Source organism: Moschus berezovskii, chromosome 3, assembly GCF_049115385.1.
Source record: "Moschus berezovskii isolate FMDL1 chromosome 3, NW_MosBer_1.0, whole genome shotgun sequence".
In the NCBI taxonomy this organism is placed as follows: Eukaryota; Metazoa; Chordata; class Mammalia; order Artiodactyla; family Moschidae; genus Moschus; species Moschus berezovskii.
In genome coordinates this window covers 122,747,191-122,774,288 of record NC_142462.1, presented here as the reverse complement: position 1 = coordinate 122,774,288, position 27,098 = coordinate 122,747,191, and the positions used below count along the sequence as shown (strand labels likewise).

General features: G+C 45.6%; 2 protein-coding genes, 1 long non-coding RNA gene and 1 pseudogene across 4 annotated transcripts in view; 1 reads left to right on the top strand and 3 right to left on the bottom strand.

The window, feature by feature from the left end:
- Nucleotides 1–5,145, bottom strand: part of LOC129552014 (GTPase IMAP family member 1-like) — a 153,877-nt gene extending 148,732 nt beyond the window's left edge. Inside the window, exons 1-2 of one of the 2 annotated variants that reach the window (XM_088834749.1) lie at nucleotides 5,012–5,145; nucleotides 3,107–3,121 (exon numbers count right to left, since the gene is read on the bottom strand). The gene's annotated coding sequence lies outside the window, so the exon portion shown is untranslated. Of the gene's footprint in view, nucleotides 1–3,106; nucleotides 3,122–3,626; nucleotides 3,690–5,011 lie in introns of those variants that run through there. The other variant, XM_088834750.1, reaches the window with a different exon arrangement.
- The window catches only part of LOC148778424 (uncharacterized), a 43,226-nt gene that overhangs the window by 8,535 nt on the left and 7,593 nt on the right, over nucleotides 1–27,098 (top strand). The window lies entirely within an intron of this gene.
- Nucleotides 590–6,613, bottom strand: LOC129552011 (GTPase IMAP family member 1-like). Its single transcript, XM_088834804.1, has 5 exons — nucleotides 6,491–6,613; nucleotides 5,012–5,098; nucleotides 3,107–3,121; nucleotides 2,400–2,448; nucleotides 590–1,446 (listed from the first exon to the last, which is right to left on the bottom strand). The coding sequence occupies exons 1-5, from the start codon at nucleotides 6,611–6,613 to the stop codon at nucleotides 605–607; spliced, it is 1,116 nt and encodes a 371-aa protein (XP_088690930.1). The 3' UTR covers nucleotides 590–604.
- LOC129552010 (GTPase IMAP family member 2-like) lies at nucleotides 7,547–11,103 on the bottom strand (annotated as a pseudogene).

The window sequence follows — 27,098 nt, the reverse complement described above, 5'->3', positions numbered from 1 at the left end:
CCATGGTCATGAAGATTTGAACATGTTTTCTTCTAAGAATTTTATAGTTTTAACTCTTACATTTAGGTCTGTGATCCATTTTGAGTTAACAGTTTTATATCATGCAAGATAAGCATCCAAATTTACTGTTTTGCTTGTGAATATCCAGTGGTCCCAGCACTATATGCTGTTTCTATCCATTAATCTGTTCCAGACATTCTTCATGGCATTCTTTATCCTTTTGTGTATATCCCACATATATACAGACAGCTCTCTAGTGTTGAACTAGGCGATTGCCTGCCCTCTGGGATCCCTGGCATGTTCCTCTCCACATGTCCATCAGCTCAACCAGGGTCTCTTAGGAACTTCCTAGTCTTCATTCCTTCCCAAAGCAAGAGCAAGAATCAGATGCTTCTCATTATATGAGTCATAGATTAAAACTGTCCATTGTTCACATGGGGCACTTTGTCATTCTATTTTCATTCTTGTTTCACATTTATTTTCACCAATCACCATCCCTTTTCTCAGAGGAGTGACAATGGCAGGATATTTCTCTGTTTACTCTAAGAGTGTATTGAAAAGTGAACAAGAAAAAAAGCAAGACCTCACCAAAGGCATCAGGCAGCTACCTGCAGAGCAGGTACAGCAGGAACAGGGCGCCCAGCAGGGCGGCCAGGCCCAGCTTACAGCGGGTCCCCGGCGCCGCCTTGGGCCACCGCCACGGCGCGGCCAGAGGCCAGCGCTCCCGCCACGTCGGCGCGCGGGCGGCCAGTCGCTCCGCCACCCTGCGCAGCCTCTCCTCCGGGCTCAGCCCGCCCAGGGCCTGCGCCAGGCGGTACACGTCGTTGGTGTAGGGGGCGCCGCCGTGGTCCCTCAGCAGCTCCTCCACCAGCCCCATCAGCTCCGCGACCTGCGCCTCGCGCTCCCGCTCGGCCGCGCGGTTGTCGAAGGCGCAGCAGCGGCCCCCGCACTGCGCCACCAGCTCCCGCAGCGCGCGGTTGTCGGTGTCGCGCACGTACCGCCGCAGCGAGCCGCCCGCCAGGTCCTCGGCGCGGGTGAAGACCACGACGGCGCGCGCCGCCACGCCCGCCCCGAAGAGCGCCTGCACCCCGCGCCAGGCCCGCAGGTCCTGGGCGGTGAAGCGGCCGAGCTGGGTCACCAGGAGCACGGCGTGGGGCCCCGGGGCCGACAGCAGGTAGCAGCGGCCTCGCTCCTCGAAGCCCGGGTCTGCCTGGGCGACCTCGGGGCTGAAGAGGTCGGGGGTGTCGAGGACCTCCACGTCCCACGAGGCCCAGCGGCAGCTGCCCGTGGCGCAGGCCCTGGTCACCGCCGTGGCCGCCAGCCTGGAGGGGAAGTGCGTCCGCCCGAGGATGCTGTTGCACGTGGCGCTCTTCCCGGTCCCCGACCTCCCGGCCAGGAGGAGGCGCAGCCTGCGCTCCTGCAGGGCGGACCTCAACTCCTGGAAACCTGTGGGCACCGGTGGTCTGTCAGCTTCGGAACCTGAGAGCGACAGGTCCCGGTCCCCGGGTCTCCGGGACGCCTTGCGAGCAAAGGAGAACAGAGCGCTTCCACGCTTGTGTTTGGGGCCAGACCTTTCCTGAGTGACCTGCTATGAGATTCGGGCCTCCGGGGGGTCTCTACCCGCCTATCTCTCCCGTCTTTGGCGTCACACGTACACCTGTGTGTGCCCCAGCAGCTGCTGAACGTCTCTCTCGAGGATGCGCCTTTGTAATACAGGCCTTTACTTCGTCTGATATGATCAGTCATCCAGGTGTGCAGAGCTGGTCCCCATTGACAAATTCAGGAACCTCTGTCTTATTTTCCCTGATGCCCTCCCCCTGGAGAAAGGGGTAGGGCAGTGGACCCAGCCCGGAGGGCAATCTGGAGTCCCGTAGCCCAGGTTTGAATCATAGACTGTCCTCTACCAGCCTGGTAACCCTGGGAGCGGCTTATACTAAGTGCTGAACCTCTTCTGCACAAACGGAATCAATACTGCAGCACTGTCCTCATGGGCGTCAGAGCATAAGATGAGATCGGCTCTCTTCCTTCCCTCCCTGCCTCCCTCCTCCTGTCTCTTAAACCTGCTGCCTAATAAGACGCTTCTGTAGCCCTCCGTCCGTGTTCCCTAACACCTTCCACCTGGCGAAGCATGTTCCCTCTAAAACACGACTTGATGCCCTCTACATCCACTTCTGTTTGCTCATTTTATTTTGGAAACGTACATACAGGTTACTAAAAAACTTGCTATCTCACAGCAGGGATAAAGATCCAGGTGAAGTGCCAGCCCCAGGACTCTTGCTGCTTCACCCCAGCATCGAGTCACCCCTCGGCTTCTCTTGTTCAGTCTTGAATTAGCCCATCCCCCTACCATCCAGGGCTCACACCTGAGGGAAAATACGCATTGTGAGACGTGTTCCTACCATAGGCATTTTCTTCATCTCTTGCCACCTTCCGTCCTCCCACGATTACCTGAAAGAGTCACAGACACAATTTGTTCATTCACTCATTCATCAAATAGGTGTAACTGCCTACAGTGTGTCAGGCCAGGTCTAAAATGCTGGTGACCCCACCGTGAGAAGGTCGTAGTTCCTGCCCTCCTCTGAGCATCGGAGTTTAGGGAAGGTGTTGGAGTAGCCTGGTCTGGGTCGGGATGATGCTGTGAGAACACCTGGTGAGCTTGGCTTTGTCTTCTCAGGGCCCCCAAATGCAAAGAGCAGAGGGGAGATGATAACACTTAACCCCATCCATGCCAATGAGTAAACTTTAGATGTTAATTTCTCCAGGTGATTCTATGTCAGGTGGTGCTAGTGGTAAAGAGTCCGCCTGCCAGTGAAGGAGACGCGAGAGATGCGGGTTCGATCCCTAAGTCAAGAAGATCCCCTGGAGAAAGAAATGGCAACCCACTCCAGTATTCTTTCCTGAAAAATTCCTGGACAGAGGAGGCTGGCAGTTTGCAGTCCACAGGGTCAGAAAAAGTCAGACACGACTAAGAGACGGAGCACTTGTGTCAGTGACATAAGCTGTCGGAAACAGGATTTCCCTGGAGTTTCAGCAGCGTGGGTGGTGATGGAGGGTGGGCTTTGGAAAACACGGAGAACAAGAATTTGCTCAGTGACAGAGGATCTACCTTAGGGTCGCTGGCCTGTGAAACAAGCAAGAAGAAAATTGGAAAACAGACATATTTCCTAAACTCATCTGGAGAGTTTCTGCTCCTAGATAACCACATAGTTTGGCTTCTCCTTATGTATCTAAATATGGGGAGACTGGGATGCTCCCCTCCAGCTCTTTGAGTTCTGGCCCACGAGTCTGAGGCGTCTCAGAGTACAACGATTACACCCACTCAAACATCATTTAATACAATTAAACATTTTGTGATCGTTTGCCTGATCACGCAAGCTTCTGAACATGAGCCCACAGTCTCTGCTCAGTCTGATTCTCCGGCCTCATTTCCAATGAATCCCACCTCGCCTGCCCCCTCTTCACCCCTGCCCCCAGTCAGCCACTCCAGACACAGCAGATTTCAGCGCCCTTTCCCAACCCACCTCGGGCTTTCCCTCCCAGGACCCTTCATCCCACCCCACATTTCTGCCTGAGTCTTGTCTGTACTTCAACATCCATTTCAAATTCTACCTCCTCACGTCACCCACCTCTTTCCTGCAGGTAACTGTATTCAACCCTGTTTGGCACCAACAAAGAAAGAAAAGCAAAGGGAGAGGCTGGGTGAATAACCCCTCTCTGGCCAAAGGACTCAGAGGGCAAATGTGTCTAGAACTCAAGCTGAAGCTGTTTGTGTTTCTGCCGTCACTCTACTGCTGCCCCACGCAAAGCTTTCAGTAAAGTTTACCCCGGGGCAAATCACATGATATGATTAGTTATTTTGTATCTAGGCATCAACAAACTCCCATGATTGACATCAGAGCAGAAATGAAGAAAGAGCCACAAGATTCAAACCCTAGAAGAAGACAAGAGAAAGCAAGTGGTCCTCGCCAAAGATGGAAATGAGAAAGTGTGCTACAGGGAATCCACAGAACTCTCGATTAGGTCACTGGGATTTCCAGATAGTTTGAAATGTGGGTTAAAATCATTTAAAATAGATTTTAAGAGGAGATAAGCTCTTCGTGAAATCTGGGGTGATAAATAGCTCTTCTTTATTGTAAAGCATGTTGAATTCCTGTATTCTGAATACTCTGAAAATTCAAAGTTCATGTAACTCAGTTCAGTTCAGTTGCTCAGTCGTGTCCGACTCTTTGTGACCCCGTGAATCACAGCACACCAGGCCTCCCTGTCCATCACCAGCTCCTGGAGTTCACTCAAACCCATGTCCATCGAGTCGGTGATGCCATCCAGCCATCTCATTCTCTGTCAGTGCCTCTCAAATATGTTGTTTTTCAGAACTACTTGAATGTTCTCTTAAAATGTCGATTCTGGGGGGACCATGCTCAGAAATTCTGATTTATGAATCCAGTGTATCTGATATCATCAGTCCACACATCAGAGTTTGGAAATGAGCCATTTATTCAGACCCCTTCATTGTACAGATGCGGAAACTGAGATGTTCCTACAGCAGGGGTGGGAGAGCCTTGAATTAGGGAGCCAACGTGTCAGGGGTCATGAAGACGAGGGGTTGAAGACCTGGTTCCTAACCTCTTTAATCTCTTGAGGGTCCCTTACTGTGGACAGAGGGGAGAGGGGGAATCTGGGGCGGAGTTGAATTCTGATCGTTTTCCGACTCAGCACACTGTAACTTGCTCTGAAGTTAGATTGCTTTGGGGCCACAGGAAAGATCTTTTGCCTGTGTTGAACGTGCAGTTTGAGCAACATTGAATGCCTTTTAAAATGCATTTTACTCCTAGACATGGTTCCAGTACAGACTTTTCTTACTGTTTGGGGGAAGTGTGGAAGGAGACAGACATGTGTGCCCCCCAGACTGGACACCATACTCATAAACCTTTTTTGAACTTCCTCTATTGGAAACTTGGAACATCTTCACAAATCCGGATGCCCCATCTTAATGGGTCCGGCTGTTACTCACCTGAAAGGTGCCTGGTGGAGCCTGGGTGCTCAGACGGTAAATGCTCTCAGAACCATGTTCCTTCTGGTTGGTCGTAGCTCCTGCTTCCTGTGGGGCTCACCTTTCCTGGTGACAGGCTCTCACCAGTGATCCAAGAAGGCCCTGATCTCTGCTTTCCCTTCAGTTTTGAGTGTGGCAGGCTGTTTCCTTCCATTCTGCATAGAGGAAGTCTTTGAGACTCACAGCTCCTGTGAGCCCAGAGGGAGGGTTAGGTGGTGGTGATGATTTAAAGAGATAGGAACATTCATTGTAGGCTTAAAGCATTTATCTTACAAAACCTCCCTCCTGTTGCGATTAATCTTTTGCGTTCTCCAGCAGGGCCCTCCCCGCCACCATACCAAATATCTTGTTGTAGGACCCCAAGGCCTGAGTCTCCTTCTAGAACTGCTTAGTGATCGAATCTTCAATTACTTTTCACTGTGTAAGCATTTGCCCATATAAAAGAAGCCCAGGGTGCTCCCTGCTCCAAAACAAAGACCATGATAGCTCTTCTCAACACCCGGGCATTGACTGGACATCCCTGTGGCTGGTGCTCCTCTAAGGGTCCAGTCTGTCAGCAAAAGCCAGAAGCAGAGTTTTATCTGAGAAAGACTGTCTTCTCAGCTATGGAAGGACATGAAGCTAGCCAGTGCATTGAGGATGAGGATGAATTGCTGTTTCTGTTTAGTCGCTCAGTCATGTCAGACTCTCTGTGATTCCATGGACTTAGCCCGCCAGGCTCCTCTGTCCATGGGATTCTCCAGGAAATAATGTTGGAGTGGGGTGCCATTTCCTCCTCAGGGGATCTTGCCAACCCAGGGATCGAGCCTGTGTCTTCTGCATTGGCAGGTGGATTCTTTACTGCCGAACCACCATAGGTTTACACTCTTCCCAAGTTGGCATTATGTAGAGGCTTAGTCTGGTCATCTGTGTTGGAATCACCAATTCTAGTTGTTCTGCCTTCTCTCATGAGGGTCATGAGAGTGAGGTCAGTAAAAGACCCAGTGGTGTGGTGAACAGGTACCAAAGGACTGGCCCTAGACCTGCTCAGGTCACCAATCCGACTCAAGCTTTTCAGAGTTGACTGTCGCCAGATGTGAAAGGACGACTGTCCGGAGCCCTGATCTACTGACTGGGACCTGCTATTTCATGTTTAGTTCCAGCCCAGTTTTCAGGTAGCAAAGAGACCCAAGGTCAACTGTTTTCCGTTCTTTTTTTTCCAGGTACAGTGTGTCTTGAATGACTGAGACCCCCATTTTTTTCCATTCAGCATTATTGAAGCCCGGAGTCTCTCCTTCTCCCACTAGCTGGCGGGGCCAGGACCAGTGTGAGGAAAGGTTGGTGTCCAGGGCACAGAGTTGAAGGAGACACACTGCCAGGGTCTCTCGAGTGCCAATCCTACAGGCGAATGACCCCGGGAGAGAGTATTTCCTTAAGACTGAGGTGAATGTGGCTCCTCACTGGCTGCGCCCTGGTCGGACCCACGCAGGCCGCGGTGACTAAGTCTTTGCTACCCAGCATGCACCTTTGCTGACGGTGCTCCCGGTGTCTCTGTGATAACCCCTTGCCTTTCAGGGTTCTCATGCTCGCACGTGGAGCCCTCCTTCGCCTCCTGTGCCTTTGCCTGAGGCTTTGCCTGGTTAGAGAGGGTGCTTTTAGCTCTGCATCCTTCTTACATTTCCCACCTCCCTTTGTGTGTATTGTTTGCTGCATCCTTGGAGTTTTCCTAATTATCTGGTGAGTTCATCAGTCATAAAGTCTGTGTTTATTTTAATAAATTCTAGTTGCATTTAACAAGAAGATGTTAAATGCAGAATACTGCAAATGCAAAATACTAGGTCCATTCCTTTGTCTGAAACATAAGCCTCTAGTATGCTTCAGTGCTGACTGGGATTGGACACAAGGGATAAGATCTAGCTGAGCCCCTTTCGATGCACATAAAACAGACTGTTGATGTGTGTGTGTGTGTGTGTGTGTGTGTGATTGTTGAGGGTGAGTTGGTCGTGTCAGAGAAATAAGCCATATGTCCATTTACCATCTTCGGAGGATAAAACCATTGCACGGTGCTAAAGACATGTGATCTCAGGAACTTTACAGCTCACTTGTTAGTTTACTATACCTTGTAGAAATTTTATTGCCTTTTTTGTTATATTCAGAAGAAAGAGTGATAGTATAAAGAAGAAAAGGAGTTTTCAGGAGCATAAAACTGACTTTAGATAGAGACTTGGAAATGAGAGGAATTTTATGTTTATAACTTTCAGAAGGTTTTCATACAATATTGCAAAACAAACAGGAAATTTAAAAATCATTTGGTTTTTAACAAATAGGATGAGGTTAAGATCTAAACAGTTCACAGAATCTCATTTAGTGATATCAGACACTGGCTTTCTGGGGCAGGCAACTGTGACTCCCCCAGGATGTGACAGTGAACGAAGAGGCACTGACCAGTGACTATGACGCAGGAGTCTTGCGTTCCAGTCTACTGGTCTTTCTAAAAATCATCACTAATTTTTTGGGTATGGCTATGGGCTTCCCTGGTAGCTCAGACAGTAAAGCGTCTGCCTACAGTGCGGGAGACCCGGGTTCGATCCCTGGGTCGGGAAGATCTCCTGGAGAAGGAAATGGCAACCCACTCCAGTATTCATGCCTGGAAAATCCCATGAACCGAGAATCCTGGTAGGCTACGGTCCATGGTGTCGTAAAGAGTCGGACACGACTGAGCGACTTCACTTCAACAGTGAACTACAGAATAAACTGCACAAACCAAAGGGTAAGCGGCGAAAGAAAGCGCATGTCCTGTGCAACACACAACACAACTGGATGAGCGACGCGCAGACACCTGAGCACACAGCACGACACCCAGCGCTGTTTGGGTCAGGGCTTCCCTCAGGCAACTCGCTTTGGCCATGACTGTACCTCGTCTCTGAATGTCCATGCATTTTATAAAGCTCCCTTTGAAATCCTGCAGTCTTTCCTTTGACTGCACAGGCCCACATTCTGACTGTGTTAGAAGGCTGTACAGCCTGTTAGTGTAGTGGCCACCCCTTTCCATTGTCGCCAGGTTCTCAGTCAAGTCCATGAGCCCCTTCACTTGGTCATCCCGGGTGCTCCCTGTAGTGTGGTTGTCAAAGGCACACACTCGCCCCCCACACGCTGCCACCAGCTCGCTTAGGGCTCTGTTGTCTGAGCCTTGGATATAATCGGTCAGGGAGCCTCCCTCGAGGTCTTCCTTGCGGGTGAAGATGACAACTGTGTGCCTCATGGCACCATCTCCGAAGATCTCTTTCCCCCCCGAACAGCCTGCTGGTCCTCCGTGGTGAATCAGCCCAGTTGCATCACCAGGAGCAGCACGTGGGGTCCTGGGGCAGAGAGCAGGTAGCACCTCTGCACCTCTTGGTACAGGGAGCCAGAGGGGTCCTTCCCACAAAACATATCTGGTGTGTCAATAACCACCACCTCTCTCTCTCCCCAGCTGCCCCGACTCTCACTGCAAGTCTGCGTCAAGGGCCGGGCACTCAGCCTGGACTCAAATGCTGGCTTCCGGAGGATGCTTTTGCCGGTTCCCGTTTTGCCCACCAGAATGATTCTCAGCTCTGATCCTCTGGCACAGTGAGCTGGGTGATCCTTTGTATATGGTCCTGCTAAGAGCAAGTTTACTTAGAAAAGAAAGACAAATACCACATGATATCACTTATATGTGGAATCAAAAAAAAAAACAAAAACAAAAGGATACACATGAACTCACCTACAAAACAGATATAGGGATATAGGGGCTTCCCTGATGGCCCAATGCAGAGGACCAGGTTCAATCCCTGGTCGGGGAACTAAGATCCCACATGCTGCAGGGCAACTAAGCCCATGCGCTGCAAGAAGAGTGTGCACTGCACCTAGCGAAGCCCACACAATGCGTTGAAGAGTCCCATGTGCCACAATGAACCCAATGCAGCAGCAATAAATCATAAAAACCAGATATGGACTCACAGACATAGAAAGCAAACTTCTGGTTGCTAAAAGGGAAAGGGGCAGGGGAGGATAAATTATGAGTTTGGGATTAAACTATACACATTACTCTATATAAACTAACAAACAAGGACTACTGCAGAGCACAGGAACTATACTCAATATCTTGTAATAATCTGTAATGTAAAAGAATCCACAGAGAATATATTTCTGTGCGTGTGTGTACCTAAATCACTTCTTTGCATACCTGAAACTAACACAGCATTGTAAATCAACTATATTTCAATTAGAAAAAAAAAACAAGGTGAAGATAGAGCAAGCTTACTTTGTTATGACCATACTGTCACGCCAAGGAATATTTTTAATGATAAGGAAACATCTGGGAGAAGATACTCTCATAATATATTGTATTTATAAAGTAGAAGCTGACTCTATTATCAAATAGGATAATGATTTTAAAGCATCTGGCTTTCTCTAGGTCTGCAGGGCATTGTCATATTGGATCCAAGAAAACTGGGAGATGAGATAGAATTAGAAATGTATATTGTCATTCAGAGTTTGTCGATATCACTCTGTTCTGGCCTCCTAAAAGGCAAATTTTCTGAAGATCAGAAATGTGTAGCCAAGATGGTGGTTCCATCTTCAGGTGGGTAAGTAACCTGCCTGTTCCAGGACAGAGATGGTTCCTCTGACCTTGGGTGGGCAGAGGTCTGGTCATGACCACCAGTGAATGGTTGGACCAGGGAAATTGAAATGAACAGTGCAAAGTTATTCTCTCCGATGAAGAAACAGTTGCTGGCTCATATTGCGATTCTAGAGGATAGCATGATTTTTATACAAACAAGGCACAGAATAGGGCTTCCCTGATACCTCAGTTGGTAAAGAATCCGCCTGCAATGCGGGAAACCTGGGTTCGATTCCTGGGTTGGGAAGATCCCCTGGAGAAGGGAAAGGCGACCCACTCCAGTACTCTGGCCTGGAGAATTCTATGGACCGTGCAGTCCATGAGCGACTTTCCCTTTCACTTCAGGCACAGAGTAGGACAGAAACAGCACACGCAGAAGGTCACTTACTCAGCAGAGGGACTGCCTTCATTTTGGCCCATGGCTGTTCCTGAGGGACAGAGAGACCAGAGGTCAATTAAAAAGCGATCATTTTTGAGTTAGGACGCATGAAAGAACCTTATATTTCTGGAGCATGTTCACAACCATGCCTCAGTTGCCTGCACAAAGCTGAGGAGGTGGGTGGAAAGAATTACGATCGCTGGTTTGCAGAGAAGTGTAGTCACTTGCTCAGCGCTCACTCAGTTGGTCAGGAAATTGGGCTTGCTTGTGGCCCCACTGGCTGCTTCTCCCCCCACAGCCACCTCTCCTCCAGGGACCCTCCTCCCTGGGGGGCCTCCCTGCCCCTTCTCTTGTTTTCTGTGGCCTTCCTTTGTTTCTGTCCGCGGTTGAGTGCTCTTTCCTTCCCTCCTCCCCACCTGCTCCCTTCCTGAGTTCTCCACCTGGCCGCCAGACCCCTGCCCTCACACCGAGTCCTCACTGAGAGACACGGTGCATTAAAAACGCGACTCGGCAAAGTGCACTCTTCTTCCAACCAGAAATGTACTTCATTTGATCTGTTAGTTTTGAATTTTCCTCTTTCCACAAGATGGCTTGCCATTTAGTTCCCTTTCCTATGCAGAGGGAAGTATCTTAAAAACTGGCAACCTGTACCACGTGACATGGCACAGAAAACTCTTGTGTTAATGAGCAAATTCTTCCCAGTCAGCCCTTCTGTGTAATGTTCTCTTTGCCTCTATTGGGTAAACTAAATTCCAAGAAGATTACAGGTTCTGTAAACTGGCCTCACTTAAGCCAAATGCCATCACCCTGTTTCCCTAAAAACAAGGCAAATTTGTTTAAAATTTTTTTCTTTTTCAAGCATTGCCTGAAAACTAGGAATGAACAGCACGGAACTTTCAAGAGTGTGGGCTTACCTGAGTTATTGTTGAAAGAAACAGATGCCTCCTTGTTCAAATCTATGACTTGACAGTTCAGCTTCGAGAGAGAGAGAAAAGCTGAAAATCTAGTCTGCTTCGTGAGCTTCATGCTGCAACAGAGCCCCTGCACCATGACTGCCTGAAATTCTCTTTTAAAAAATAGCTAAAATGGCAAAATGAGTCATTTTTTGTCTTATGAACTTGCCTCAATTGAAAAAACGAAGAACACTTGATCGTTTAAACTGGAATAAAGGGGAGGCTGACGATGCTGGTAGATTTGATTCCTTCCCCCACCCCGAGGCTGTGTCCCTACATTTACAAGTTTGCCTGAATGCAACCCCCCAAGGCCCCCCAGGAGGAATGACCTTATGCACACTTAGCAGTGACTGTTCTAAAGGCAAGTGCCACTGCAGGGGCAGAACGTATGGGTGTGGGGGCACAGGACAGGGCGCTGTGCAGGGGGCGAGTACAGAAAGGGGAACTGGGAGAGGGCGATGTCTGTCTGAACACATTTGGAAATGACTCATTCATGGTTTCTTTGCTTTCCCTTCCTGCTCAGCTCCCCAGGTCAGGGCAGTCTCCCTGGAGGAGCAGTGATCCAGGCAATGTCTACAATAATCATCTGAGTGTCTGCAGTCAGGGGGAATGACCCAAAGCGTTAAATTTGAAATCACTCAAATATTTTTATCTTTATTTCTGTGACATTCGGCACAGTAGGGACAGAGGAAATGTGGGACTTCTTAGACAGCCTTTAAATATCCCAGATCAGTAGTGATGCACTTCGCTTTCCCTACCAACTGTTGATGAGAAACGATTCCCAGACCTGGACCTCATCATATGGGAGGCTGGAAAGCACAGCGCAGCCCCGGGACACAAGTGGACACCACCATCCTTGTCACACGCTATTATCACTGTTTTAAATTCTTCCACATCCATCTATTTAATAACAGTAATCTCTTCCTGAAAACAAAACATTCTGTGTCAAAACGCTAACAGGGACCTTTTTCCAATTGTTTTATATGAAAACAAATATAATGCAACATCAAATTCAAAGCCCACGATTTTCTAAATCGTATGTAAAATTCAGTAAAGCACCTCTATAAAAACTTTTCATAGAATAAAAAAGCTTAAAATATTGCTATTTTGAATACCCAAAATGTTTTTGGTTTGTAAAAGAAAGGTATTGGATAATGTAAGTACCCTGACAAATAACTCAATTAAAAATGGGCAAAGGACCTGAATAGATTTTGCTTCAAAGAAGACATACAAATGGCCAACGGGTGCTTGAATACATGCTCAGCATCACTATTTATCAGTTCAGTTCAGTCGCTCAGTCGTGTCCTACTCTCCGCGACCCCATGAATCACAGCACGCCAGGTCTCCCTGTCCATCACCAACTCCCGGAGTTCACTCAAACTCATGTCCACAGAGTCGGTGATGCCATCCAGCCATCTCATTCTCGGTTGTCCCCTTCTCCTCCCCACCCCCCCAACCTTTCCCAGCATCAGAGTCTTTTCCAGTGAGTCAACTTGTCGCATGAGGTGGCTAAAGTATTGGAGTTTCAGCTTTAGCATCAGTCCTTCCAATGAACACCCAGGATTGATCTCCTTTAATGTAAATCAAAACCATCATGAGACAGCTTCTCACCCCCGTTAGGGTGGCTATTGTCACAAAGACAAGAGAGAAGTGTTGGTGAGGATGTGGCAAATTCATGTTTTGGTAACGTGTGTTTCTCAGTATGAATGTGGTCAAATTATTTTTCCACTGTTAAAGAACTTTCTCTCTTTAATTGATATCTTCTCATATATTTGTTTTTTGTGCTGTGTATGCTCGGTAGCTCAGTCATGTCCAACTCTTTGTGACTCCATGGACTGTAGCCCACCAGGCTTCTCTGTCCATGGGATTTTCCAGGCAAGGATACTGGAGTGGGTTGCCATTTCCTCCTCCAGGGGTTCTTCCTGACCCAGGGATCACACCCTCATCTCCTACATCTCCTGTATTGGAACGTGAATTCTTTATGACTGAGCCACGAGAGAAGCTCAGAATGTATTTGTTGCTCATGGTTAAATTCTGTTAATCCTTTTGATGTTGATTTGGAGAAGTTCTTTATGCAGTCAAAATGATCACTTTACCTCCTCCTCTTGGATTAAAAAAAATCTAATTGCATTCACAGTTAGTTTATTGTGGCTAGTATCTAGAAGAACCCACAGTTTGTTGTGATCCACAGAGATGACAGAGGATGAGGTGGTTGACTGGCATCACTGACTCAATGGACATGACTTTGAGCAAACTCAGGGAGACGGTGAAGGTCAGGGAAGTCTGGTGTGCTGCAGTTCATGGGGTGGCAAATAGTCAGACACAACTTAGTGACTGAACAACAAAAACAAAAAATCTGGTAGAATGTTCATAATCACAATACAGTAGGCCTCCTTAACTTGTTTCTAACTTTTGTGGCAATAGCTCAATGCTTCCAGTTAAATAAAGTACAAGCTTTGAAGTTGAGATTGAAATTATTACTGTAAAAATGTAACCAATTATTTAGTTCAATTTCTCGGTCATGTCCGACTCTTTGCGACCCCATTTACTGCAGCACACCAGGCTTCCCTGTCCATCACCACCTCCCAGAGCTTACTTAAGCTCATGTCCATTGAGTCAGTGATGCCATCCAACCATCTCATCCTCTGTCGTCCCCTTTTCCTCCCTCCTTCAGTCTTTCCCATCATCAGGGTCTTTTCCAGTGAGTCAGTTCTTTGCATCAGGTGGCCAAAGTATTGGAGTTTCATCTTCAGCATCAGTTCTTCCAATGAATATTCAGGACTGATTTCCTTTAGGATGGACTGGTTGGCTCTCCTTGCAGTCCAAGGGACTCTCAAGAGTCTTCTCCAACACCACAGTTCAAAAGTATCAATTCTTCGGTGCTCAGCTTTCTTTGTAGTCCAACTCTCACATCCATATATGACTACTGGCGAAAGCAAAGCTTTGACTAGACAGACCTTTGTTGGTAATTATAAGGACCTTTTTTGGCCAATTATTAGATGTTAAATTTTTACCAAATTACTTTCCAAAAGCTAAGGCCTTGATTGGATTATGTTGCTCCATAGCTTCATAATACATTAAATTATATGAAAATATTTCCTCATATTGAATCTTCTTTGCACACCTAAGACAAATCTTTGTCATCTAAGTTATTGCTGGATTCTATTTGATAAAGCTAATTTTGAGGTTCTGCATTCCTTTGTGAGTAATTTTATTCCTTTCTAAAACAAAGAGTTTCTTGTCCTTTTGATTGCCCTGGTTTTGTGGTCTCCTTTTCCTTCTGAACGTATCAACCATGGTGTTTTCCTTGAATAGATATTTGCACTGCAGAAGAATCCTGGTTCTATATTCTAAGAAAATAAGACTTTTACCATCACCAGCTTTCTCCATCATCTCTTCGTTTCTTAGGCAAGTCTGACATTGAATGAAGATTATATAGCATAGTGAACATTTTCAAGGAAAATGTCAGTATGGATCAGGAATGTGTAACAGATGAGTTTAACAGATTGGAGTGGGGTTGTTGGGAAAGACTTCTGAGAAAAAGTAACATTGCTTGAAAGTGAAAGTCAGTCAGTTGCATCTGACTCTTTGTGACCCCATGGACGATACCAGTCCAAGGAATTCTCCAGGCAAGAATACTGGAGTGGGTAACCTATCCCTTCTCCAGTAGGTCTTCCCAGACGAGGAACTGAACCAGAATCTCCTGCATTGCAGGCAGATTCTTTACTAACTGAGCTGTTAGTGAAGCCCAACATTGCTTGAGCTGAACTTGAATGGTGAGGGAGGTGGGAATTGCAGGTATTTCCAGGAATAAGTAACACCATGTTCCAAGGTAAGTGATCACATGGAGTTCTCAGGTATTTAAAGGAAGCCAAGGGTGGCTAGAACCCAGAGGCAGGAAGTTGGATTATGTAGAAATGAGGCTGGTGAACAAGGCAAGGATTTGTCAAGTTTTGGTCCTGAATGTTTTCTTGCAAAACAATGGAAACTCCCTCTGGGACTCACTTGGGGCTGTAGTGTCCTGGCCCCGAATATGAGTTGTGTGAAGAATGGATAGGAAAGTCCTGTCCCTTGTCCTTCTTTATATGATCTGCACTTGGGGATCTTTCCTGGGGTCCTCCTTGAGGTTCTCTGTCACTTCCTCTGCCTCCCCACACACTCCATTCCCTCAGGGTGTGGAAACAGAACTATTGCGGTTCAGGTGAGCTGGAGAAGTACCCTGGCTGTGACTTCTGAGCTGAGCCCTCTGCCCCAACTGTTTGCTGACACCCTCCCCCATGCTCAGGACCCTGTCAACGGTTCACTTTTCTCCAACCACTTCCTGCATAAAACGCTTTCATGTTTCACTTCTTCTTCTAAGTTCAACTATGTCTTGAGAAGAGCTTGGTTTTGGGGCATTTCTTTTGAACCAAGAGAGAAAAATAACTGTTTGTGATTCTGTCTGCAGAAGGAAACCATGAGACCCAGAGCTGTTCCTGAAGCAAGCTGCTTCCTCTGAGAGGAAAACCGATTTATCAGGTGTGATCCAAAGGGGCTGAACCTCCCTGCACCAAACACCACCTGCCTCGCCGCTCTTTCAAGTAAAGCTCTTCCAGGAGGTGCTTAGACAAAGAAAATGGCATTCAGGGACAGAGACTGAGAAGGAAGTCAGATGGGCTGAATACAGATTGAAGGAGTTCAAGCAAAGAGTTAAAGCTTCAAGTCCTCAAAAACCATGACAAAGTCTGACAGTTTCAGCTGCTGTAGCCTATGACCCTTTACTCACAGATGTGCAGGGAGTTTTAAAAGAGGTGGCACCTCAGATCTAACTTGCTGCCAGATCCTGGGTTTGAACATCCTCCACTGAAACTGTAGGGACTGCTCTATTGGCTCTAATCTAACTTGCTGTCCACAGCTGCCCACCCCCGCCTTCAATCAGCGTTCGTTCCCCAGGGCCCATCAGTGACCACGGATGACCAAAACACATCCTCCGCATACTTAGTGGGGTTTAGGAAATGGACCATTTCAATTCATGTCTGGTCACTGACCAGCTACGTGACCTTAAGGCAAATCTGACCTTAATTTCTTTCATCTTCAAATTGCAAAAAACTTCAACTACTGACAGAATTATCAGCATTAAGTGGAAAAATGTATGGAAAGCATGTTACCCCAGTGCCTACCACTGTGATTTCTAAGCCTTAGCTTGCACCAGAGTGCCTGAAGAACTTGTGAAAACACAGAGGGCTAGGCAACATTCCTAGCGTTTCTGAATTAGGAGGATTTGGTGAAGCCTGAAATGTGGGAGTTCTAACAAATTCCCAGGTGATGTGAGTGCTGCTGGTCCAAGCACCTCACTTTGAGGACAACTGCCCTAGGGCATAGTCATCATCTGCATTGAAGCTGGGTTACCATCATGCACCTGGACCCAACTACGAGCAGAAGTAGGAGTTTTATCTTTGAGGCACCTTTAGTTTCTGGTTTCTCCCTACATGGGGCATCTAGGACATTTCCTGGTTGTCCAAAGCACTCCTCCATTTTCTTTCTTTGAGGTTCTTTCCAGATGAGAGGGTCCGGGGCTGACTTTCTCACCCAATGCCTTTACATTTCACATGTGCTTTGTCTATCCCCTTTAAGATCTCCTGGTATCTGATTTAATCTGAAGTGAAAGACCTTTTACAGAAAATGCCTTAGCCCTGTGGTCTCAGATTTTTACCTTGCATCAGACTCACTTGGAGGGTTTGTAAAAACAGATGGCTACACTCTAATCCCAGAGTTTCTGGCTCAGTAAGTTTGGGATGGAGCTCAAGACTTTGCATTTCTAACAAGTCTCCAGTTCAAGCTGATGCTGCAGATGTATGGCCCACATTTTGAGAAGCCCTGGCCTATTACGCACGAAGTCTGCAAAGTAGTTGATGGTAGCATCTTCCATGACTCGGGAGACGATCAGAGTAAGTGGCCATTTAGTAAACTATAGGTAGATTCAGATGTCTCTGATGTGCCTGTCGTGTGTCAGAAGATGAGGTCAGGGAAAAAAGAAGAAACCTACATGACTTCCTTTCTACAGGTGTCTTCATACATTGATGAGGAGACAAGAACTGAGGTGGGTGGAAAAGTGGCGTCCAGGAGGCAGAGTCTGATTGACGGGAGGAGGGCTGATCAATGATCTCAAGTCATCACGGAGGAGCTCAGGGAGGAGGTTTTCTCTAAAGGACAGGAGGGTGGGTCCATGGAGCGCTCTGGGGATAAGCAGACAGGTGGGAGGAAGTGGCATGCGTGATGGTTTGAGGGCAGAGGCATTGTATGGGTGGGAAGGAGAGCACAAGCGAACTACGTGAAACAGACAGCACTGCCTTTAATCACTTTGGACTAAACACTGTGTTTTATATCTTCTTCTTACTTAAAACTTACAGCCACGCTGGGAAGTACAGATTATTATATCCATATCTACATAAGCAAAAACAAGGTTCAGAAAAGTGAGTAACTTGAACAACTCAGAGAATAAGTGTGGGGCTAGAGCCAGGAAGGGGACTTTCAGGACCCCGCGCCTATTGCTGTGTCCTTTAAAAGGTGGCAGAATGGAAGGAGATGGGGCTGTGAGGAAAAGTCTGTAGCCTGAGGCAAATCTGTCAATTCCAGGCCAGGGAGTACGACCTGAGGCCTACGGTGGGGGTCCCTTGAGTGACAGACACAGGATGAAGCTGAGTTGCATCGTCTTGGTTTGGTGAGAGGAGATTAAAGAAGTGAAACTGGGCCAAGAGGAAGTTACCATCTATCCACTGAAACTCCTGGTTTTCTTTCCCTTCTCCCTTTTTCCTGACTCCACCGATCCTGTGTTACCCAGCATCGGTCTAGGTCTCTCTTCCACTCCCTCTCCTATCTTTGTTGCACAATGTATTTTTTTAAACAAAGAAACAACAAACCTGAAGTACAGTCGATTCACAGTGTGGTCTTAGTTTCATGGGGCTTCTCAGGTGGCTCAGTGACTCTGCCTGCTGATGAATCTCTTGCAGAAGGCCTGGGTTCAATCGATCCTTGGCCAGGGACATCCCCTGGAGGAGGAAATGGCACCCCACTCCAGTACTCTTGCCTGCAGAATCCCACGACCAGAGGAGCCTGGCAGGCTACAGTCCATGGGTTTGCAAAGAGTTGGACAGGACTGAGTGACTGAGCATGCACGTGCTTAGTGTCAGGTGAACAGCAAAGTGATTCAATTACACATACATAGGTATTCTCTTTCAGATTCTTTTCCACTGTAGATTATCACAGGATATGGAATATAGTTTCCTGCGCTACAAGTAGTGTTAGTTATCTATGCTGTATATAGCAGTGTGTATCTGTTCATCCCAAACTCCCAGCTTATCTTTCCCCTCTTTCCCCTTTGGGAACCATGTTTGTTTTCAATGTCTGTGAATCTATTCCTGCTTTGTAAATGAGCTCGCTTGTATTTTTTTTAGATTCGACGTATACGTGATCTGTGTTTTTGTCTGACTTACTTCACTTAGTGTGATAATCTCTAGGTTCATCCATGCTGCTGCAAACGGCAAGATTTCACGCTCGTGTACGGGTGAGTAGTATTCCACTGAACACATGCGCCACACCTTCTTTATCCATTCATCTGTCGACACACTTTTAGGTTCACGCAACATCTTTTTAACTCTTGACCCCAGTTCTTGATCCCACTACACCAGGGAGTCTGAGATACCCAACCTCACGAGAACACCCTTCCCTTCAGTCCTGGTTTGGGGTCCTGGCAGGTTTGAGAACTGGTGAGTCTGAGGGTCACAAAGAGTAAGAGGCACTAGCTTTTCCGGAAAGGCTGCTCCAGACTCTTCCCAAGCTGCTCCTCGGAGACTGCCCCAACCAAGTACACACACACACACACACACACACCACACCACACACACAAACTGTGGTGCTCAGCCCCCAGCCCATTTCCAGCCTGTCCTGCTTTCAGGTCTTATTCTTTCTGAAGATTAGCATCCTTATGGAAGAATGTTTTTCAAAGGTTAATTTAATCTGGATACTGGCAAAGATTTTCCTTTTTAAGAGACGAAGGACATTTCAAGAAGCAGGTGACGTTGGGTTAGGGTGGCCAGAGATGGTTGCAAAATCCCCTTTCTTATAAGCAGGACCTACTGGCAGTGAGCCACATGGACACAATGGCAGAACTTGAATTCCTACCTAGAAAAAACTGTGTTATGGTTAACAAAGGGGCTGTGTTAACTCCAAAAGCCCTTGTTCTGCTGCATTAAAATATACAGGGGCTTTCCCCCAGTCTTCCCCTGAAATCCTCTCCGCCTCTTCCTGGTAATACCTCAGATCTCCCCTCTCTGAGTGTCCTTCAGTAATCACTATGCCTGTGGGTGACTTTAAGACTTTTGCATCAGCTCAGAGTTGCTGGTTTGCTCCGCTGAGCCCCCTCAGCAATGAGCCCGCACTGTTGCCTCAGCACTGTGGCTCTTGTTAACACACAAGCAGAGTGAAAAGAACATGTGTTGAGATCAAAAGATGAAAGTTGTGGGCATCAGGCTGCCACTGTACTTTAGGGCAAGGCTCACAAAGTTTCTGAGCAGCATTTGTTTATGGTTAAAATGAGGGCTGTGGCCAATGGTCTGAGGTCTCTTCCTATGGTGACATTAAAGTTCCCCAATATTTCTTAGCATACCCAGTGAGCATGAGAGTCCAGCTCACCCAAGAGCATGATCTCTTCCTCACAAACCCATAAATCCTCAGAAAGCTGGTCAGAATGCACTTTTCACTTTGCAGGGCTGGCTCAGAGGACCAGTGCTCCGTGATGGGAGATCCTAGACGGTGAGCAGTCCAGGGAAGGGACCGTGACAAATCTAGGAGACTCACAATAAAGAGTCCTACCAGGGCAATAGCAATAAAAGCCAGCCTTCTGGGCCCTGGGGTTTTGATTCCTAGATTTACCTTGAAATGGTAAATTCAAGGGTAAATTAAGCCATTTATACCCACCTTTTGGTGCAAGCTTCCCTGATAGATCAGACGGTAAAGAATCTGCCTGCGATGCAGGAGACCCCTGGGTTTGATCCCTGGATCAGGAAGATCCCTGAGAGAAGGGAATGGCACCCCATTCCAGTATTCTTGCCTGGAGAATTCCATGGACAGAGGAGCCTGCTGGACCACAGTCCGTGGGGTCGTGAGAGGTGGCTAAGACTGAACAACTAACACTTGCTCTTTTTCAAACCAGGAGGCAAGGGTGCACATGGCCCCTTCCATGTAGCCCCAAGCCTCTCACCTCCCCACAAAGCACACTATTCACTTTAATAGTCCCTGAATTCTTACCCATTCCTTAAAGTCGGTGGTGGGAGCAGACTCCATCCAGGAGATCCTAGACAGGCATGGAAGGATCAACAGTCTAGTGATGTGCCACCAGCAAGGTTCCACACTAGGTCTGGACAATGTCTACTGTCTGCGGTTCTCCCCTCTGCAAATGACCATCTTTGCTTGATGCAGATTCTCTATCACTCACCAAAGTTTGTACCTCTTTACTACTATGGATACTGTCGAAAGTTCAGAAACTACAGAAGTAAAACCAATGAATTGCTGGAGCAGACATTGTAAGGGTTTATTTTCCCATACCAAAAAGACAATTTGAAAGCTGGGAGCACTCAAAGCAGAACATGGAAGGGGCTCAGGGGTACGTTGTTACGAGGCAGCTTAGGTTAGTGAGAAGGCAGAGACTATTTTTCAAAGTCATGGTAATAATATTTTAAGGATTTTCTTAAATGATGGGGAACTGGTGAGTGATTGCCTCATATCAGTTTTGGGACACCGTTTAAGGTTTACTTGTGAGTTCCAGAGACATAAGCAAGAAATGACCCAGTCCAAGTTAGTCTTTCAAGATGAGATAAATTAAACTTTGTATGACAACCCTGGTTTTGTCTGCCAGAGAATTTCTAAGGCTGGTCTATATTGTTTTTGACTTTAACAGTGTGATGAGGGGTTTTGTTTGTGCATCTCAGCGTGTCCCCAGGAAGTCTGTGTGTACAAGTGAGGTTAGGCCATTTCCCAGAACTGTCTCACATGGTAGGAAGGAGACTTGTCACTCTATCTGTGTGCAGCTACATTACCTCCTGTCTCTGCCACAGCTGTTTTCTACCTCAAGTCCTCCACCATTTGCCTTCCCCATCACAAAATGTTATGGGCACTTCACAGGAGAGAATTAAAATATTGGGCCACGTGCCTTACTCTTTATGTGAGATGGTACTCAGAATGGGAGAGAGTGGGAAAGCTGGGGAGCGGAGAGATCTTACTGTGGAGAGGACAACTGATCTCACCATGCAGATCTCACTGAACTGTTTTTATTCTCCTAAATCAAGAATGACACCTAAGGAGAGGGATCAAGACAGTGGAGTAAGAGGACGTGGAGCTCACCTCCCTCCTGCAACAAACACGTTACAGATACATCTACATGTGGAAAATTAGCTACCTTATGATCCTGCAACCTCACTTCTGGGCAGGTATGCAGAAAACATGAAAACTAATTTGAAAAAATACACACACCACAGTGCTCATAGCAGCACTATTTACAATAGTCAAGGCACTGAAACAGTCTCAAAGCACATCAACAGACAATCAGTTTAAATAGAATATAGAAATTCTCAGTGAAATATTTGTTGTTATTGTTCAGTTGCTAAGTCATGTCCAACTCTTTGTGACTGCATAAGCTTCAGCAGAGGCTTCTCTGTCCATCACTCTCTCCCTGAGTTTGTTTAAACTCATGTGCATTGAGTCAGTGATGCCATCCACCTATCTCATCTTCTGTCACCCCCTCTCTTCTTGCCCTCAATTTTTCCCAGCATCAGGGTCTTTTCCAATGAGTCAGCTCTTCTCATCGGGTGGCCAAAGTATTGGAGCTTCAGCTTCAGCCTCAGTCCTTCCAATGAATATTAGGGTTGATTTCCTTTAGGATTGACTGGTTTGATCTCCTTGCTGTCCAAGGGATTGTCAAGAGTCTTCTCCAGCACCACAGTTTGAAAGTGTCAATTCTTTGGTGCTCAGTCTTATTTATCATACAACTTCTCACATCCATACATGACAACTGGAAAAACCATAGCTTTGACTACATGGACCTTTGTTGGCCAAATGATGTCTCTGGTTTTTAAAACACTGTCTAGGTTTGACATACCTATTCTTTCAAGGAGCAAATTTCTTTTAATTTTGTGGCTGCAGAAATATTACTCAGTCACAGAAATGAATGTAGTATTGCCATTTGCAGCAACATGGATGAAGCTAGAAATTATGATACTAAGTGAAATAAGTCAGACAGAGAAAGACAAAATTATAGGATATCACTTATATGTGGAATCTCAAAAATAATACAAATGAATCTATATACAAAATAGAAACAGACCCACAGACATAGAAAACAAATTTATGATTACCACAGAGGAAACGGAGGGAATGTGCTATATTAGGAGCATGGAAGCAACAGATGCAAACCACTCTAGGTAAAACAGATAACAATTGTTTACTGTATAGCACAGGAAACTATATTCAATATCAGTGTGTGATGTGCTCCATTCCATTCTGTCGCTCAGTCATGTCCGACTCTGTGACCCTGTGGACTGTAGCCTGCCATGCTTCTCCGTCCATGGGATTCTCCAGGCAGGAATACCGGAGTGGGTTACCGTTTCCTTCTCCAGGGGATATTCCCGACCCAGGGATCAAACCCAGGTCTCCCGCATTGGAGGCAGACGCTTTAACCTCTGAGCCAAAATGTGCTAAATGTTGTCAAAATGACAACCAACTATGATACAGCAGCCTACCAAAGTAGCACTCCGCACACCTTAAATTTACACAATGTGAAAAGAACAAATTTAAAGTCACATTAAAAATCTGAAACATAAAAAAGTAACTGGGAGAATCTGTAAATTCTTCAAAGATAATGAAATAAGGTCATTTTGTTTCTAAGTGAATAGACCGATTACTTCATAACCACTGAATTAACAGCTAAAATCATTCGTATTTCTTTTAAGATAAGAAGATAAATATCTTTAATTTAAGTACTATTGTTTTAGCCCTGTTGGCTTAATTGATCTCATCCTAGAAAATATAAATATTGACAAAATGACAGGCACTGTCACTCACAAAACGTCAAGTCACTAAACAGCATATGGCAAGTCACTCAGAACATGTCATTCATTAAAAATTTTAAAGGAATTGCTTAAAATTATACGGAATATGGTGGTGTTTTCTCTCCTTGGTTACTCAAAGTCAAGGAAGGAAGGGGAGCTGTTGCTTCACACCATCACTCTCTGAGCATCAGAGAACAGGGAAGGGATTGTCGGTTTATTCTGGAAATCCAGTGGTCTGTGTACCAGAAAGAAAGAGCTTCTGTGGCTGAGGTCATGGGTAGGGAGAGGAGAGGGTGTTGTCTTGGCCAAAGCTGTGAAAATAGTGACCCTGGGAATTCATTATTCTCAAAAAAATCCCTACACTGGAGCAAAGCATGAGAGAGAGAGATCTGGAGAATCCGAAGTGACCAGTGAGTCCACGGGCTGCTGCCTCCTTGGTGGGTCATGCAGTGGCTAAAAATCTCAGGGAAGTTTTCCAGCTCTGAATTCTCCTGTAATAACTGCCATACACTCTGTAGAAAATTCAAAATAATGAGAATTTTTAAACATAGGCCTTCCTTTGTTGGATGCATAGATATTTACAATTGTTATGTCTTTCTCTTGGATTGATCCTTTGATCTTTATGCAGTGTCCTTCCTTATCTCTTATAATATTCTTTATTTTAAGGTCTATTTTGTCTCATATGAGGATTGCTACTCCTACTTCTTTTGCTTCCCATTTGCATGGAATATATTTTTCCATCCTCTCAGTCTATATGTGTCTTTAGGTCTGAAGTGGGTTTCTTGTAGACAGCATATATATGAGTCTTGTTTTTTTATCCATTCAGCCAGTCTGTGTCTTTTGGTTGGAGCATTTAACCCATTTACATTTAAAGTAATTATTGATATATATGTTCCTATGGCCATTTTCTTGTTTGGGATTGATTTTGCATATCTTTTTCTTCTCTTGTATTTATTGACTATATAAGGCCCTTTAACATTTGTTGTCAAGTTGGTTTGGTGGTATTGAATTCTCTTAACTTTTGTTTGTCTGAAAAGCTTTTTATTTCTCCATCAATTTTGAGATCCTTGCTGGGTACAGTAATCTTGGTTGTAGATTTTTCCCCTTCCATTACTTTAAATATATCCTGCCATTCCCTTCTGGCCTGCAGAGACCTTCAGTTTTTAAACAACTGCTGGAAGACACTGAGAGTGACCAAGTACACGGATAGGCTTCGGGAACTTGACGCTTCACTCAGGGGACCACGTGGCCATCACATGCATGTGGTGCCCCCCTGAGAGCACGTCCCCATCCTGCTGATCCAGGGATGTCGCTCAAGCAGAAATTCACAGGGACCTAGAGTAAGAGGACGGAGCTTGGGGGCAGCCAGAGAGGGTAGATATTGACGGACAACTCCCATAGAGAGGCAGGGGTGGGAGCATGAGAAATTCTGCATTAAAACTCCCTTCAAGTCTTTGGATGACCCAGGAATTGCAGTCTCTAATGGGTCCAGGGGAAATGTTTTAGAAGGATGAATAAGCTGGTCAGAGATTTCCACAGTTGCCCTCAGCAGCAAAGACAGAATTTTAGATTCTAGGCCACCAAGTATTCCACTGAAATACTAGTGGGAGTAAAGATCACCTCAGGACTGAGGGACTCGCCCTGAAAGAGCAAAACTGGAACAGCCCCTTGCTAATGACATTAAGCCTTCCCAAGTTAAGTTCAAAGGCAACAACAGTAACTTAAGTGACTGCTGGAGCAAACCCAGGATCCTTCAGTTCAGTTCAGTTCAGTCGCTCAGTCTTGTCCGACTCTTTGCAACCCCATGAATCACAGCACACCAGGCCTCCCTGTCCATCACCAACTCCCGGAGTTCACTCAAACTCATGTCCGTCAAGTCGGTGATGCCATCCAGCCATCTCATTCTCTGTCTTCCCCGTCTCCTCCCACCCCCAATCCCTCCTAGCATCAGAGTCTTTTCCAGTGAGTCAACTCATCGCATGAGGTGGCCAAAGTATTGGAGTTTCAGCTTTAGCATCAGTCCTTCCAATGAACACCCAGGATTGATCTCCTTTAGAATGGACTGGTTGGATCTCCTTGCAGTCCAAGGGACTCTCAAGAGTCTTCTCCAGCACCACAGTTCAAAAGCATCAATTCAGCAGAGCATAATAATATCCTGAGTCTCTACACATGCTATGGAGAATATCGTGTAAACTATTAAAAGTTTTTGTTTTCTAACGCGAAGGTAGAAAGTTATAAAACTGCCCTGCACATGCTTATCTGCATCTCATAATTTTTTGTGTGTTCTCTTTTCACTATCACTCAGTTGATGATATTTTGCATATTCTTTGTGATATCTTTTATCACTCATGGATATTAAGGAGAATGTATTTAATTTCCAAATATTTGAGTATTTTATAGAAATTGCACTATCCAGTATGGTAGACACTAGCCATATGTGGTTATTGAGCATTTGAAATACAGCTATACTTGGGAAACTGAACTTTTATTTCATAATTTGTTTTAATTTAAATTTTAATACTGAAGCACTGTAAACTATTTTACTATGTAACACAGTTCTGTTGATTGGGTGGAAATACACTTCACTCTAACGGTCTTATCACATATTATTGTTGTATTGCAATGGAAATCTTGGGCACATTTACTGTTTCTAGAGTCAGAAAACAAACACATCTTCACTGATTTAGCGGATGTCCGAAGACTGATTCCCTTTGAACAGTCTTCCTAATGAGTGTTGTGGTACTCTTAGGAATACTTTGTGTAGACAGCATGGATTACAGTGATATGGAGCTATGTTTAGTTGGTTATTAAATTTAAATCCTGATGATTATTTTACTTATAATAGATTCAGATTAAGTTTTAGTTAAGAGTAAGCGTGGAGAAAATTTAAGCTTCAAAATGAAGGCATGATATTGGTGCAGACTGAATGGAGATGACAAAACAGGTACTGAAACTGGAACAGGAGAGAGACAGAGCCGGGAAGATGCTTGACAACATTCACGATGAAGGGTAATTGAACAGGAGAGAGACAGAGCCGGGAAGATGTTTGACAACATTCACGATGAAGGGTAATTGAACAGGAGAGAGACAGAGCCGGGAAGATGTTTGACAACATTCACGATGAATGGTAATTGCAGTGTGAAGGAAATGGCAACCCACTTCAGTGTTCTTGCCTGGAGAATCCCAGGGATGGGGGAGCCTGGTGGGCTTCCTTCTGTGGGGTCGCACAGAGTCGGACACGACTGAAGTGACTTAGCAGCAGCAGCAGTGCAGTGAAACCAAGAAAAAAGAAACCAAAAAAAGGTGTTAGATTTCTTTTCAGTAAATACATACAGGGTTTGATAAAAAGGTTTCCTCTTTGCCATCAAAAACAGACTTGACAAAACTAGTAACGGAACCAAGAATTGAATGGCCAACAAAAAACACTATGAACGGCTTTTAATAGACTCAGGACTTGCAAATTGGGCCAGCTATAAAAGAACTTGGATTATTGGATTTAAAAAAAAATTTTTCAATAAGAGAGATATTGAAAAATATTATTATGTTGGTTATGGAAAGTTTTCTTGCAAATGTTTAAAGAAAATACTAAAATTCTAACGAATACAAAAGGTGAAAGACCTTCTACCAAATAATTGCCCAGAGAAGAAAAGACGTTTAAATAATATCAAAGATTAATGGACTTAAAGTTGTTTTTTAATTTTAATTGGAGGCTAATTACTTTACAATATTGTATTGGTTTTGGACTTAAAGTTTTAAAAATTGCAAGTCTTTTTCTTTAGAGCTACATGAGAAGTGTGACTTTAGACACGATCGACATAACACTTTGAGTTTGTCTTTATTTTTTCTCTATGCAGTATTTGACTTGCTCATTTCTTGCCTGATTGAGTCAATGATCTCTTTGTTTAGCTGTGCTTAGTTGCCCAGGATTTTGCATGATGTACGCTGCATATAAGTTAAATAAGCAGGGTGACAATATATAGCCTTGACGTAGTCCTTTCCCAATTTGGAACTA